This window comes from Octodon degus, unplaced genomic scaffold (genome assembly GCF_000260255.1).
Source record: "Octodon degus isolate 3935 unplaced genomic scaffold, OctDeg1.0 scaffold00019, whole genome shotgun sequence".
Classification (NCBI taxonomy): domain Eukaryota; kingdom Metazoa; phylum Chordata; class Mammalia; order Rodentia; family Octodontidae; genus Octodon; species Octodon degus.
Window position 1 is genome coordinate 5621113 of NW_004524595.1, and position 13963 is coordinate 5635075.

The window sequence follows — 13963 nt, forward strand, 5'->3', positions numbered from 1 at the left end:
TGTCTGTCTGTCTGTTTCTCTCTCTCTCTCTCTCTCTCTCTCTCTCTCTCACACACACACACACACACACACACACACACTTGTTATAGTAAAAGACACATTGCCAAGAACCACAAGATAAGTGTATTCAAAGGGGGGAATTTTTTTGTGGAGAATTAACGATAAAATGTCTTTTACTATAACAAATGTTTTAGTTTAAATATTTACCATGTTTTTAAGTCAACCCTTGTTGATCAAATGTTTACAGAACTTTCTGTCCGGAACCATGGCCATGTATCCTCAAATACCTTATTTACTTGGCACTGTGTGACCTTGTGCTTTTCCAAAGTCAAAACAAACATGAAAGATAAACGTTTTGAATCGAATCAGGACCTCAATCAAGTCAGGTAGCCTTGACTGCCCAGCTAAAGACAGGAGAGAGGACTTCCAGAACTGGTGCCGAAAGGGGCAAAGTCAAGGCCTTAGGTTTATGTAAAGGAGGGATTTTTTATGGGGATTAGCGGCAATGTGACCTATTGCAATATTTTTAAAATTTGCTGTAGTTTTTTTTTTTTTTGTATGTGTGTCTGTGGTATGGGGGATTGAACTCAGGACCCTGTGCTTGCTAGGTAGGCACTTATTCTACTGAGCTATCTCCCCGGCCCTTCACTGTAGTTTTTAATCATATTTCTTAATCAAATCTCCTTTTACAAGTTTTCTTGGAACTGTGCCTAGCAATTTTGATTCTTATTTCATCGGTCAGAACAATGTCACATGGCCACTCCTGGCTGCTAGCTACACATTTGAAGCTGAATGTGATGGTGTCCTGAACAAGAACTGTTAAGGAGAACACTAGAGACAGGCCCCTTGTCAAGATTTTGGCAGTCTCAGCCACCTCTGCCTGGAACTTACCTCCTGGACTCCATGTTTTGAATGACTTTTTGGCCTCCCCCTGATCAATCTCCATCTTTCCACACCTCCAGGGAGATGGCCCACCTGTTGAGACCAACGCCCCGGCCACGCCTTCCTGTTCCATCAGCGCAGCCTCCAGCAGCTCTGATTTCCCCATGAGCAGAGGGCCAGTGCAGGTCCTGACGCATCTTCCAAAAACCCACCACAGCCGCAGGAGAGCAGCAGGGAGCAGGAAAACGTGGTTCTTATGGAAAGAGCAGTGAAAGCACTTTCCTTCCTCCACCAGTGGGCTGAATTTTTTTTAACAGTACTTTGTAAATGGCAAGGAATAGGAAGGAGGGAGATGTTGGAATGATTACAGCCAGAGTCTTTGGGAGGGACCTGAAGGCTCCCCCAGCTCTGTAAGCCCAATCGCTGTTAGCAAACAGCAAGAGGAAGAATCCACCTCCTCTTGAGTGGTCCCAGGCAGCAGGTCCTGAGGCTGCTGGGACCACATGGATCAGGACCTGGCCAGCAGCCCAGAACTCCCCACCCCCAGCTCTTTCCCAGCCTGCTCTGCCCTTGTACCCCCAAAGGAGAGGAACTGTCCAGGACTACATTTACTCTAGCAAATTAGTCTGCCTCCAGATGGCTTGGGACCAAAGCCATGTCATTTGCTGCAGTGTCTGCATATGGGAGCTGGGCCAGCAGGGTGCCTGGGAACACTGCAGGGTCCCTGGGCGAGGCTTCACAGCTTCCCGCCAGCAGTGTGGCGTCACTGCAGATATCTGCTGTCTTCAAGGTCCTCTGTCTCTTTCACCTGCTCTGAGTCATTTCCCCTGTGTGTAAGGGCAGAGCTGTGAGGAAGAGTACCCATGAGCAACACGGGCCTTCATCTCAGTCCCTGGGGTTGATCAACATCCAGCCAGGAGAAGGGCGCTGTTTAAGAAGTCAGCAGCCAGTTGTAGCTTCCACACCCATATCCTGTCTTTGGGAACAGAGCCCAAGGAATCTTAGCTCTGCCACTGAAGGACCCCTTGACATTGGCAAGCTCTGGGCCTCAGTTTCCCTAATAGCCCAATGGAGTTCTAGCTTCCTTGCTTTAAGATAGGCTATTCCAAAGTTCCTAAAGTTTGCATTATTAGTATATAAAAGTCAAAAAATGATGCAGAGTTAATCGAGCCCCTACCATTCTAACAAGCATCTTCTCTGTACCAGACTTCTTGCCAGGCATTAGCTATATATTTCTCCATTTGACTTTCTCTGTGGAAGTACTGCTGCTATCCTCATTTTACAAATAGAAAACAGAGGCTGAGGTAATGAATAGGGATTAAACTTTGTAGCCAGTGGTCAGAACCCTAATTAATAAGTATCAGTGGCTTTAGCAAGGCAGTTTACAAGATCCCTGGAAGCTGTGTTGATTTCTACAGTGCACAGAAGTCCACAGCCGTGCTAAAATGCCAGAACACTGGGGACCCAGGTTCCTCCTACTTGATGCTTTATCTTCCATTCCCAAGGTCACCTCATTGTCCCTGAGGACTTATCTTTGAAGGCCTTCCCAAGAGTTGCCTGAACCTCCTCTTCTTATATCTCATTGGTCAGAACTTAGTCATGAGCCCACTTCAGTGGCAAGGGAGGCTGGGAAATGTAGTGTTCCTTGTGGATGATTCTATGCCCAGCTAAAAGCAGGCACTTTTGCTGCAATAAAGTCACTTATGGGAGGGGAAGAGCAGAGGCTTCCAGAAGAGACTAGCTGTCTGGGTTTAGTGATGTCTACCACTCACCAACAGGGGACCTTGGGTGGTTCTTCACTGATCCTCTACTGTCCTTGTTTGGTGTGTGTATGTGGTACCGGGGATCAAACTCAGGATCTTGCACTTGCCAGGCATGCATTTATGCTACTGAGCCATCTCCCCGACCCCTGTACTCTGTCCTAGGCACTGTTCTTAGAGCTAGAGGATGAGGTGGAGGCAGCAATGCTCCTTGTGCCTATCTCTTTGAGGGCATATCAGACTCTTAGAGGCCAATCCAAGTGGCACAGGCTATAAAGGCCACTATCCTCACTTCCCTGAGTAGGGGAGACAAATGGTCCAGTCATTCGTGCAGCTACTGCATAGGAACAAGAGCAGGGATTGGAACCCGGGACTTCTGGCTCCAAATCCAGGTTTCCAGGATACCTTCCACTCCTCCCAGCTATCTGGCTTCTGGCATTAAAGGACACCTGGGCTTCTGAGTTCCAAAATGGAGATTTCCACAGCACGTGAGGCTCAGGGGTCAGCCCAGCTGGGATTGAATCCCTGCCCTTCTGGCAGTGTGCATAGTCCTAGAACAACTTTGTCAATTTTTTCTTGGTAAAATGAGACTAACAAAAGATTGGTTATGACGCTGAAGAAGCTTAAAATAGGTCTAGCTGTCTGGACATGGCTGAGCACACAGCGTCACTCAACCCGATGCAGTGATTATTGTTGGGTTTGCCATGTTGTTTAGCACCATGTTTGTCTGCAGCCTGCCCCGCTGCAGGCCCACCTGGGGTTGATGGTTGTGCCACAGGCCCTGGGACTCTTCAAGGCCACTTCCTACAGGGCCCCTAACTCCCTTCAGTAAGACACTGCCTCCTCTTCGCAGATTTTAATGAGAATGGCTTCATTGATGAGGAGGACCTGCAGAGGATTGTGCTGCGACTGCTGAACAGTGACGATGTGTCTGAGGACCTCCTGATGGACCTCATACAACATGTACGCCCAGGGGTTGGGGGAGTGGGAGAGGGCCTAGGTACCCGAGGTGTTACCCAGAACCACCCAGGTGTCAGCCTACCTTTTAGGGAGGAGACCCAGGGCCATGCCTAAAGTGGAGGATACACTGGCTTTTGGACCACATATTCCCTGGCTACTGCCATGGGTGGGCAACATAAGGTACTCTGAGAAGTAGACACACATCTGTCAACAACTACCCCTCAATTTTCAGTCCTTTCTTTAAGATCCTTCCATGGACCCCAGAACACTTGGCTCCTCCTCCCACCCATAGACCTCCCCACTTGCATGGTGATCAGAACAGGCAGGTGGGCCAACAGCAGCTTGGCACCAGATGAACTCTCAAGGTGTCCTTCCCCCATGTTAATCCAGAGCAACACAATACCCAGATGTCCTACAGTGGCAGCAATGAAGACAGTTCCCCAAGCCCGAGAGAGATCATGGATCCATGTTTTCAGACCATGAAACCTTCCAGTGCCTAGGACTGCACGATGGGGTGATTGGGTGGTTGAGGGAAACCCTGTTCTCATTGACAAGCTGGTGCTGGAGGCCCTGGGAGACTCTTCCTAGGAGTGGCAGTCTGCCCACAAGATCCCTGTCATTAGTGCACATCCCCTCATCTCTGTGGGAGGTGATGCGAACCTCCATCAGGGGTGGGAGACAGAAGGCAGGGGACTTGCGGACAAGTGCTAAGTCCCTGGCAGAGATCCCGGCCTATGACAGCTCCTCAGCATGAGGTATCCACCTCCCGCCCTTTGTGCCCCAGCCCATCACTGGCCATCAGGCTCCTCTGAGCCTCTTTCTCCTGGCCAGGTCCTGAGTGAGTCAGATCTGGACAATGACAACATGCTGTCCTTCTCAGAGTTTGAACATGCAATGGCCAAATCTCCAGATTTCATGAAGTAAGGAGTCCTGGGGGGAGGAGGGGCTGCCTAATGTGATGGTGGTAGAGGTAACAAGGCTCCCCCCACACCTCCATCTCATTGGCAAAGAAGAAGGACTGGGTGTCTATGGCACTTGGCAGGTTTTCAGAATCAGTATTCCTGGAGAATTTTTAATTCCAGAGGAATTAAAAGATGGAAGGTTTCATGCTGGGTTTCGAAAACCATGTGAATGGTGCCACCTCAGGTATAGCCCTTAAACAGCCAGCATACCCGTGTGCTCCTCTGCAGGATGACTATCCTCCAAGACTGGCCTGTCTTTACCACTGTTCTTTGTGTGTGTGTGTGTGTGTGTGTGTGTGTGTGTGTGTGTGTGTGGCGTTACCGGGGATTGAACTCAGGACCTTGCTCTTGCCAGTTAGGCACTTACTCTACTGAGCTTTCTTCCCAACCCTTCATCACTGTTCTGTAGGAGCCACAAGGGCCAGCAATGTGAGGGTGCCCATGGTGGTGTGCACTAAAGAAAAGAAATTTAACAGAAACAACCAATTCTCCTTCAGAGAGCAAGACTTCAAGATCTTTGCTGCAAACACCCATGAGATGATTGGCGATTTCCATATCTCCTGGCCATATTTACCAGTCCCTTTAGCTCCTTCCAGTTATAAGAAATGTGTGGCCTCTAGAGGCAGCCCAGGTCAAGACCAGAGAGCTCTGCAAAAGTGGTCTTCCTTGAGCTGAGCTAGCATCTGTCAGCTTGTATCTTCCACACCAACCCCTATTCATCCCTTGGTATCGTAGCAAGGAAGAATGCCCACTCAACATGGCTTAAGAAACCAAACCCACAAGAACAGAGAGCTGTCCCTCCTTCTCTCTGCCAAGTCTCTACTTCTCACTCCTCCACACTGCTTTAAGCTGCAAACCAGCCATCTCTGCTTTGGCAGACAGGAGGCCACCATGGCCTTCCTATGGAGATCAAGTTTTTATCTCTTTGGTTTGATGAGCCCCAGTCGTTCCTAAGTAGTGTGTCTCAGTTCTGACTGCATTCCCAGAGACAGTATTCAGGTGCTCCTGGGCCAGGGCTCCACTCCTCTTCCAACCATTCTGATGGAGGCGAGAGCCCCAACTCCAGTGTGGCTGCCAGAGGCCTGTGGTCAGAGTGGGCCATAAGGGCAGCACATGTGGGGTCACCCAACCAAACATACGTTCTCTTGCTCCGCAACAGCCTAGTACAAAACTGATGTTGGAACCCTGCCTGCCTTGCATTTCTCTCCAAATCATTCTCATTTCTTTCCACTGGTGGGTGCTGCACAACATTCTGAGACTGTTTGCATTTTTGTTATACTAAAAGCTCAGGTGAGGGGCCAGCGAGATAGCTTGGGGGTCTAAAGTGCCTGCTTAGGCAAGCTTACACAAATGTGCAGGGACCGAGGTTCAGTTCCCAGCACCACATGCCACCCCAGCCCCACCCTCATGGTGGGCTGAGTTGGCCACGGGGGGGGGGGGAGGAAGTAAAGAAAAAGCTCAGGTGAAAGGGACATAAGAGGTGACTAAGGTAGGGGACCTCGAGGACCACCGTGAGCTCAGTGCTAGAGGGTCCCTTAGGACTACAGGAGGCTCACAGGATTCTTCCTTTCAGCTCCTTTCGGATCCACTTCTGGGGATGTTGAAGGCTGCAAACTCCTGACCCAACAGCCTCGAGGGAGACCCCTGGAAGTCCTGTCTCCAGGCATTGGGGAGCTGATCTGAAGTCTGACCATGTCCACATCCTGCCCTCACCTCTAGAATAAAGGCAAAATGTTTTCTTTATCATGGAGGCCTGCTGCTTTTGGAACACAGGATCAGACCCAGGGACTGTGCATTAAGAACTATTTATGCCAGGGTGTACATCTGCCAATTATGCCTAGCAAGCAGGCATGGCCTGTCTTTTTGACCCATTGTAAGAAGAGTGGACTGGCCAAGTGGGAGGAAGCTCCACAAGAAATGATTCATTCTTCCTACCCTTCCTTGGGAGCCCTTCCCAGCATTTTCCAATGTGCAGGGCACACAGATGCGTACATGGAAGTCACTCCAGCCAGTGCTGGCTTCCCAGTCCTGATACCATGGAAGAGACGTCTGGTGAGAACAGATCTTCCAGGGCCAGGCAGACACATGACCTCGGCACCCACTCCAGTGCCTATGCCTCTCCCAGAGGGTGCTCAAAAACAGGACTTCCTTGTAGCCGCTGGCCTGGGTTGCTTTCTCTCTCATCTTCTTTGAGGAAGAGCGTCAGGGGCAGATTCCAAATCAGCCTGTCCCTGCCAGTCTGGGCAGAATGCAGGAAGTAGCCACAGCAAATGGCTTTTTGTCCCAGATGCTGCTGCTCCTCAGGTCTTTCGGCTCCTAAAGACTGCCTCTCAGTCTCCACAAGGGCCACAAGCAGGGTATATAGTGGAAAAGCCCGGACCTGGCAGTCTGATCCTGCTATCTCTCTTCTTCATGGTGTGAACTCGGGTAACTTTCTCAGTGTCTCTGGATCTCCCTTCCTTCATCAATGAAGTGAGGATAACACCCTGCTCAGATTATCATGTAAGCCAAACCATGCTGAATCAGAGCTCCTATAAGAATTCCCTCCCATCTCACCCCAGCGGGATATTCTGGATCACTATGCCTCATTGTCACACATGGGATAATCCAGCTCCTTTGATTCCATCTGTGGTCTCTACTCATGTGACTTGGTGATGCTGTGTGACCTCAGGAGAACTTTCTGCCCCTTGAGAAATGTCTCTAGAACAAAGAGGAAAGATGTATGTGATGTGGTGGCTAAAGGTTTTATTCCACACAAGTTATCTAGGCAAAGCCAAGGCTCCCAAGGCATCAGCGACCTGGTCTCAAGCTCTGAACTCAAAGTAGCAGTCTCTCTTCTGTCGCTCTTGTGGGGACACCCTCTTCCCTGATGGGAAGGTCTGATAGGTCTTCTGGTTCTCAGGGGACAGTCTTAAAAGGTGCCACTTCTCCTTTGGGCCCAGAGGAGGCCTGAGGGTGAAGATGGAGATCGTGTCAGATAATGGGTCCAGAAGGAGGGTGAAGAATGCCCGCTTTAGCCCCACGCACCCACTTTCCTCCTCGCTGCCCTGCTGGGTGGTCCTGACTTTAACATCTGACAAAGTTCCCTGGCTTGGGAAAAGAGGGAACATGTATTTGCATAGCAGCATGGGTACAAAGGCATCAGACAGAACAGGCATAGCTTCTGCCCTATCTCCTGATGGATGTGTACCCATGTAACTACGGATTACTCTTGGTATCACTCCCCTGAGCTTTGATTTGAGGGTCAGGTAATGGGATAAAGCACTTAACTTAATACGATGCTAGACGAGGGATACTCAACAAATGTTACCAGAGGTAACAGTGGTGGTGGTGACGGTGCTATTGGTGGTGAGGATACCGATGAGGGTGATGGTGGGGAGGGTAATGATGTAAGGGTGATGATGACAATAATGGTGGCGATGGTGATGACGGTGGTGATGGTCGTGACGGTGCTAGTGGTCACGATTGTGATGCTAACGATAGTGAAGACGATGACAGTGAGTGTGGTAATAATCCTGGTGGTGAGTGTGATGGTGGTGAGGATGATGGTATTGAAAATGACAGTGGTGATGATGGCGGTGATGGTGATAGTGTTGACGGAGACTGTGGTGACGCTGATTGTGGTACAGTAGTGAGGGTGATTGCGGCAACAGTGATGATGTAGGTGATCATGGTGATCACCAAGGTGGTGAAGATGGTGCTGTGGTGAGGTGATGCAATGGGGGTGACAAGGATGAAATGGTAGTGACGCTGATCACGGTAGCACTGGTGACAGCGGTGATAGTGATGGTGGTGACTACGGGGGCGATGGCAATGGTGATAATGGTGAAGATGATGGTGATGATAGTGGGGATAGTGGTCAAATTCCAGAAGGGGAAAGATTTGTCCCAGGCCACAGAGCCAATCACTGACCTTTCTTATCCTTAACCCAATCACTTGGTTTATCCAGTGTTGGGCATAGCTGTCAGCAGGGCAGGATACCAGGTAATTTGGAGAAGGAAGAGAGCTGAGAAGCCCTGGCAAGACGGGATTGAGAGACCTGTCCCCAGAAGAGACCCACTTCCCAAGCAGTGGAGATGGTCAGCCCAGACCCTAGAGTTGGGCATAGAAGACATGGGTTCCCTTCCAGCACAGCAGCCAACCAGCCAGGTTACCCAAGCCAAGCCTTTCAGGCTGCCGCTGAGTTTCACTGAGTTGTACTATTTATAAAACAGATCCATCTGCTTTACAGAGAACCACTTCTAGGGGCAGTAAGAGTCTTTAAAAGCCATTCAATTGTGGGGAACAGCTGCTGCTTCTGCTAGAGCCTGATGGTGAGGCAAGTGCAGGGTGAGCAGAGGGCTAGACACCCAGGATCTGTTGCTAACCTCCCAATGTCCCTCCCTGGAAAGAGAAGGGGCTGCAAAGGTGGGGGAGGACTGTCCTAGGAGGCCTGATGGCATCCATCCCAGGCATGAGCCACCATCCTATCCCTGCCACATGGCACCTGAGTAAACTTGTGATCCCTACACCTGGGTGGCAGGCAGGAGAGATGTGAGCCCAGATCTCCTTACAGGGAAAATCTGGCCTTCCCTGAAGGAATGACACTCTCCCAGATAATAGTAGCCATGAGATCAGGCTGTAAGGAACGTCCACTTTTTGCTAGATGGCCAGCAGCCTTTTTCAAGTCCCTAGGAGAACATTTTCCTAGCCTGGCTGGGGCTCAGGGTCTGGGCTCTGCTCGGTGTAGTGTCATCTGTGTCCACTAGAGGGAAGTAGCTGAACTGCATTTAGACTAGCAAAGCGCCCGTGCTGCTATTGCAGGGGGAGTCGCAGGTTCAGGTCCGCAGATAATATGGGGTGTGTTCCTAAACTCAGGGTGCATCTGGTGGAGAAAGTGCTCTCCCTGATTCTGCCCATTCAGATGCCTGGCATTTCCCTTGAGGCTGCTGGAGCTCCGACCTCCTTGTTTTGCAGCTGTCACTTTGCCCTGCAGGCACTCAAGAGCAAGTTCATTAACTGCTTTCTGTCTGGGTTCCCTGCAGGTCCTCCGAGGGAGCAGGCACACTACTGGATGTGTTTGTTAGCAGGAGGTAGGAAGGGAGGACAGGTACTCACAGGTCGGTGGGGAGCGGGTACCCTTCCCTTGCCCTCACAGGCAGCACGAAGTAGGGGACCTGGGGCACCGTGCCGGTCTTGTCTCTGTAGTACTTCCGATGCTGTTGTGCCTTCTGCAGCTCCGCCAGGGGAGAGAAGACAGCGGTTGGTGTGCGGAGGAACTTCAGGCACCCATACTTCGTGCCTGCGTGCTGGGCATGGGGGAGGCAGTCTCTCTGTTATGGTTTAGAGCTAAAATGTCTGGAAAGTGCTTGGCCCATGGGGTGCCACGCTGATCCGTGGCTTCATCCTTAATGAGCTCAGGAGCTGCTGATGCTATGAAGGTGGGTTGGCTGGAGATGGTTATAGGAAGCATGACCTGGCAGAGTGGATTGTGGCCCCACCTCTTCCCTCTTTTCTGCTTCCTGGCCACTGCAGGTAGAACAGCTGTTGTCCACCATGCCAGTGCTGCCGTGGAGCCAGCCAACCAGGGACTGAAACTGTGAGCCAAAATAAACCTCTTCTCCTTTAAGTTGTGATGGGAATTTTGTTCCAGTGAGAGGAAAGTAACTAAAATATTTCTCTAACATCCCTGGAGGAGTCCCCGGGGTTTCTGAAGCATCAGCCCAACTGCTGACCAGCTGGTGTCCTCTCTGAGCCTCAGTTCCTCATCTAACAGAGATTACGCCCCCATCTACACACCAGCTTTGCTATAGACAGTAAAGCACCAAGGAGGCATGAAAGCCCAGATTGGCTGCCCACACAAACACAGGTGGGCTTGGCCCAGGTCTGGTCCTCCTTCCCTCCTGGTCAGGACATGTTCTGTATGAGAGCCAGGTGGACAGAACAGCTGTCAGTGTCTGAGGGCTCCACCTCGTCCCACCCCTTGGAAGCTGCCTTTCTGTACAAGCCCTCTGCCCTGACACCAGGTACCCTGTCCTTGTAGTCAGCCTGGGAAGGTTGCTCATAAGAGAGGTGACAGTAGGGTCCCAGAACCACAGCAGAGAACAAGACCTCATGTTCACATGGCACAAAGGCCAGCTCAGATCTTGTGTCCTTCTGTGGATGCTTTATAAGCCAGAGAAATAGGACAAGAGTAGTGGGCTGTGGGCAGTTTTCTTTCATCTTGGTGTCATCTGGGCTGAGGCTGGCTCAGGGCACACTCTCAGGGAAATAGCTAAAGAAAGCGGGGACTGGGAGGGCCAGTGGGCACCGGAGTCCAGGTGGGTAAATCAGTAGCCTGGACGCAGGGAGAGGGAGTTGGTGGGCCTCTGTCCTGTGTGATTCATACTGTGGCTGAATTTTTGGCCTTTCACTCGGAAACGCCCGCACTCCCGTAGCAGCAGTGGTGGTGGGGGTCAGGAGTCACAAAAACCCAGAGCAGAGAGAAGTCAGGCAAGTAGAGTCCCAAGCCGCCCTCCAGCCAAATCCCATTTCCCTGCTGGCTCTGAGAAAGCAAACAGCTGCTCTGAGGGTGCTTGTCCCTAGCTCACCTGGTAGAAGGACACCAGCTCAGTGGAGCGGTGGCTGTCCAGGTTGAAGCGAGTGTAGCTAGGCAGGTGCAGCCAGTGGTCCCGGAAATGTGAGCGATCCATCAACACCAGTTTGGGGTTGGGGGAGAAGAGGGTGGGGAAGGAGCTCCCGCTGCTGAGGCCCGTGTGGCTTTTCTCCATGGCTGCGTTGCGGTGGTCCTGGAAGTACTTGAGGGTGGTAGTGCCATAGGAAGAGCCGAAAGAGAAAGTCACGCCAGGCACATGGCCTTGATACCTGAGGGCGGGAGGTGATTCAGAGAATGAAGGCCTCCAGGGCCACTTCCAAGAGAGGCCCTTCCAAGCTGAGGGCCCCATGGTTCCTCTGGCCTTGAGAGGCTTCCCAAGGTGCACTGTCCTGCTTGGGTCTTAAGGGGAAGCCAGGTGCAGGGGACTTGGCTTCTTCCTTTGCACAGAGCTCTCTGCCTACATGATTCTCTTCCAGGCCAGAGGCCTATCTGGGGCAAGGGCCTAGGTGTCCCCTTCACCAGGCCTCCACTTACTCAGGTTTGCCCAGTCTGCCATATCCAGTTGCACGCTAACCACCCCTGTGGGTGTGCCGGAGGTGATCTCCAGCCCTCACCTTCCCCAGTAGTCTGCTCCCATCTCAGTACGATCTTCCTTAGCTGTCCAGGTCAGAAACTTGGGCATCCACCTCTCTCCTATCCAGTCAGTCACCAAATCCCCTGGGTCCACTGCACCCTCTGAACTCAGCCTTGTCACCTTGTCACTTCCAATCTACTTTCCACACTTCCATCAGAGTGAGCTTTCCAAAATCAAAATCAAATCCTTAACAAGACTTCAAAGCTGTCTGTGAGCAGACCCTTGCCCTCCTCTCTGGCCTCTGTCACCCCACAGCTAGTCCAGAGGTGCCACCCTGGTTCTCTGGGTGTAATTGCCTGCTCCCTGTCTCCTTATCCCCCTCCTCCATGTTATTGCTCCATGTCTTCCACCATCAGGATGCCAATCTGATTTACTCCCCTATCCAAATCCTGCTCTTTGCCTCCCAAATACTGAACAGTCCTTTATGACTAGTCCAGATAGCCCTTCTTCTAAGAACTGCAGCCACTCCTAGGTCTGGGAAGCATCTGCTCCCTTTGTATCTAAAATCCCCTCCACCGGCCACATCTCTTCCTGTGTTGCTTCTGTCTCTGCACATCTCTTTCAGTCCTTATCCAATGGTAGCTTCCCGGGGGTAGAGCCTGCTATTTCATGTTTGTATTCCTTGGGCTCAGTGCCAGGTCTGGCAGGCAGTATGTGGGTAGGAAATTGTTTATTAAACAGATGAAAAGATGAGTGGGTGATGTGCCCATAGCGCTGATGATGTTTATAGTTGGACCGGAGCATGTGAGTGCCCAAGGGCCAGTGACCATGCTGCAGGGACCTCCAGCTCATGTCCTCTCCTCTAAGGGGTTGGTACCCTTCCTCTCTCTCATTGGAGAGTCCTGACCACACACCAGAATGTTCTCAGGAGCATCCTCCTCCCCTATATTCCAGGCATGGGTCCTATGCCAGGGTCTGGAGGTCAGTTAGCAGCTGCCTCAAGCTCAGTCTTCCCACCAGTAGTATGGGGTGGTGGTTAAGGGAGCAATGTGTGATAACCTTCGTTGCTTTTTCAGAAAAAAAAAAAAGAAAGCTAAACAAAGAGACTATTGATCACTTTCTACTGTACTGTAGGCAAAAATATCTAGAGTCAGTCCTGGTCCCACATACTGCTACTCACTAGCCCTTCCCAGGATCTGGTGGCCTCGAGGCTGCTGGGGCCAGAGCAGTGAGAGTAGCAAGGAATGTGGTTGCCAACCTGGCCATGCGACATGCTGTCCTTAGCTCCATGAGCCCAAGGGTCCTCTGAGCTCTTCCTGCTGAGTGCCCCCAAATCCCCTGCTTGTGGCCATGCCTCCTTACCTAGAAAGTTAGGGGTGAGGGTAATAGAGTCCTTGTTGCCCATCCTGTGGGGCATTGCTAGGAGACAGAGGCCTCCTGTCTGCCCAGCTGGCCTCCCCCTTGTCCCAGGGTCTGGAGTCCACCCTTTCTAGAGCCCCAGAGTCCTCATTAGTCCCCTGCAGCTCTTCTTTCCTCTCAGCCTCCGTCTTTCCCTTCTGGCACCTTTGCTGTGGGGATAGAATCCAGGGCTGCTCTGGCACTGAGCTACACCCCAACTCTTTCAATTTGAGTTGGAGACTCACTAAGCTGTTTGGGCTGGCCTCAAACTTTTGAGCTTCCTGTCCCAGCCTCGCGAGTAGCTGGGATTCCACACATGCACCACACACCAGCAAGGTCTCTGCTGTCTTTCATGTTTCTTTCTCCCTTGGCTTTTTCCTCTCTGCTTGGAGACACACATGGGCCTCTCCTAGGGTGAAGAATTCTGTAGTAAATCTTGCTGCTGTCTCACACATTACCTTTTCTTTATTCCCTAATGTCTCCAAGGAATACCTTGTCCCTTCTGCCTTTTATTTCTTGAACTTCTCTTCTTTTCTGACCACTCTCGGTCTGGTTTCTGACCCACTACTTAAACATGAACTTAGAGCCAGCCAAATAGCTCAGCAGATCAAAGCACCTGAAAGCAGGTGCAGGGGCCGGGGGTCCGTTCCCTGGGCCTGCTGCGCTGGCCCCACTCCCAGGGCACGCTAAATCAATTGAGACTGGGTGTGGTGGCACAGGCCTCTAATCCCAGCACTTGGGAGGCTGTAAACAGGAGAATCACTACGAGTCCAGTCTAGTAGTGAGACCCTGAACACCCTGTAGACCTTTCCCTAAAAAGAAAATACAGAAAAAAAAGTGAACTTCTACTTTT

The 13963-nt window shown here is 51.3% G+C and overlaps 2 protein-coding genes across 2 annotated transcripts in view; one reads left to right on the forward strand and one right to left on the reverse strand.

Annotated features, from left to right (window-relative positions):
* Cib4 (calcium and integrin binding family member 4) overlaps positions 1–6214 on the forward strand; it is a 69521-nt gene extending 63307 nt beyond the window's left edge. Inside the window, exons 5-7 of the mRNA XM_004627429.1 lie at positions 3496–3605; positions 4434–4522; positions 6138–6214. Coding sequence (XP_004627486.1) covers positions 3496–3605; positions 4434–4522; positions 6138–6168 — 230 coding nt within the window. The 3' untranslated portion in view covers positions 6169–6214. The remainder of the gene's footprint in view (positions 1–3495; positions 3606–4433; positions 4523–6137) is intronic.
* Positions 6215–7332: 1118 nt separating this feature from the next.
* CUNH2orf70 (chromosome unknown C2orf70 homolog) overlaps positions 7333–13963 on the reverse strand; it is a 14420-nt gene continuing 7789 nt past the window's right edge. Inside the window, exons 2-4 of the mRNA XM_004627430.2 lie at positions 11134–11407; positions 9662–9774; positions 7333–7513 (exon numbers count right to left, since the gene is read on the reverse strand). Coding sequence (XP_004627487.1) covers positions 7369–7513; positions 9662–9774; positions 11134–11407 — 532 coding nt within the window. The 3' untranslated portion in view covers positions 7333–7368. The remainder of the gene's footprint in view (positions 7514–9661; positions 9775–11133; positions 11408–13963) is intronic.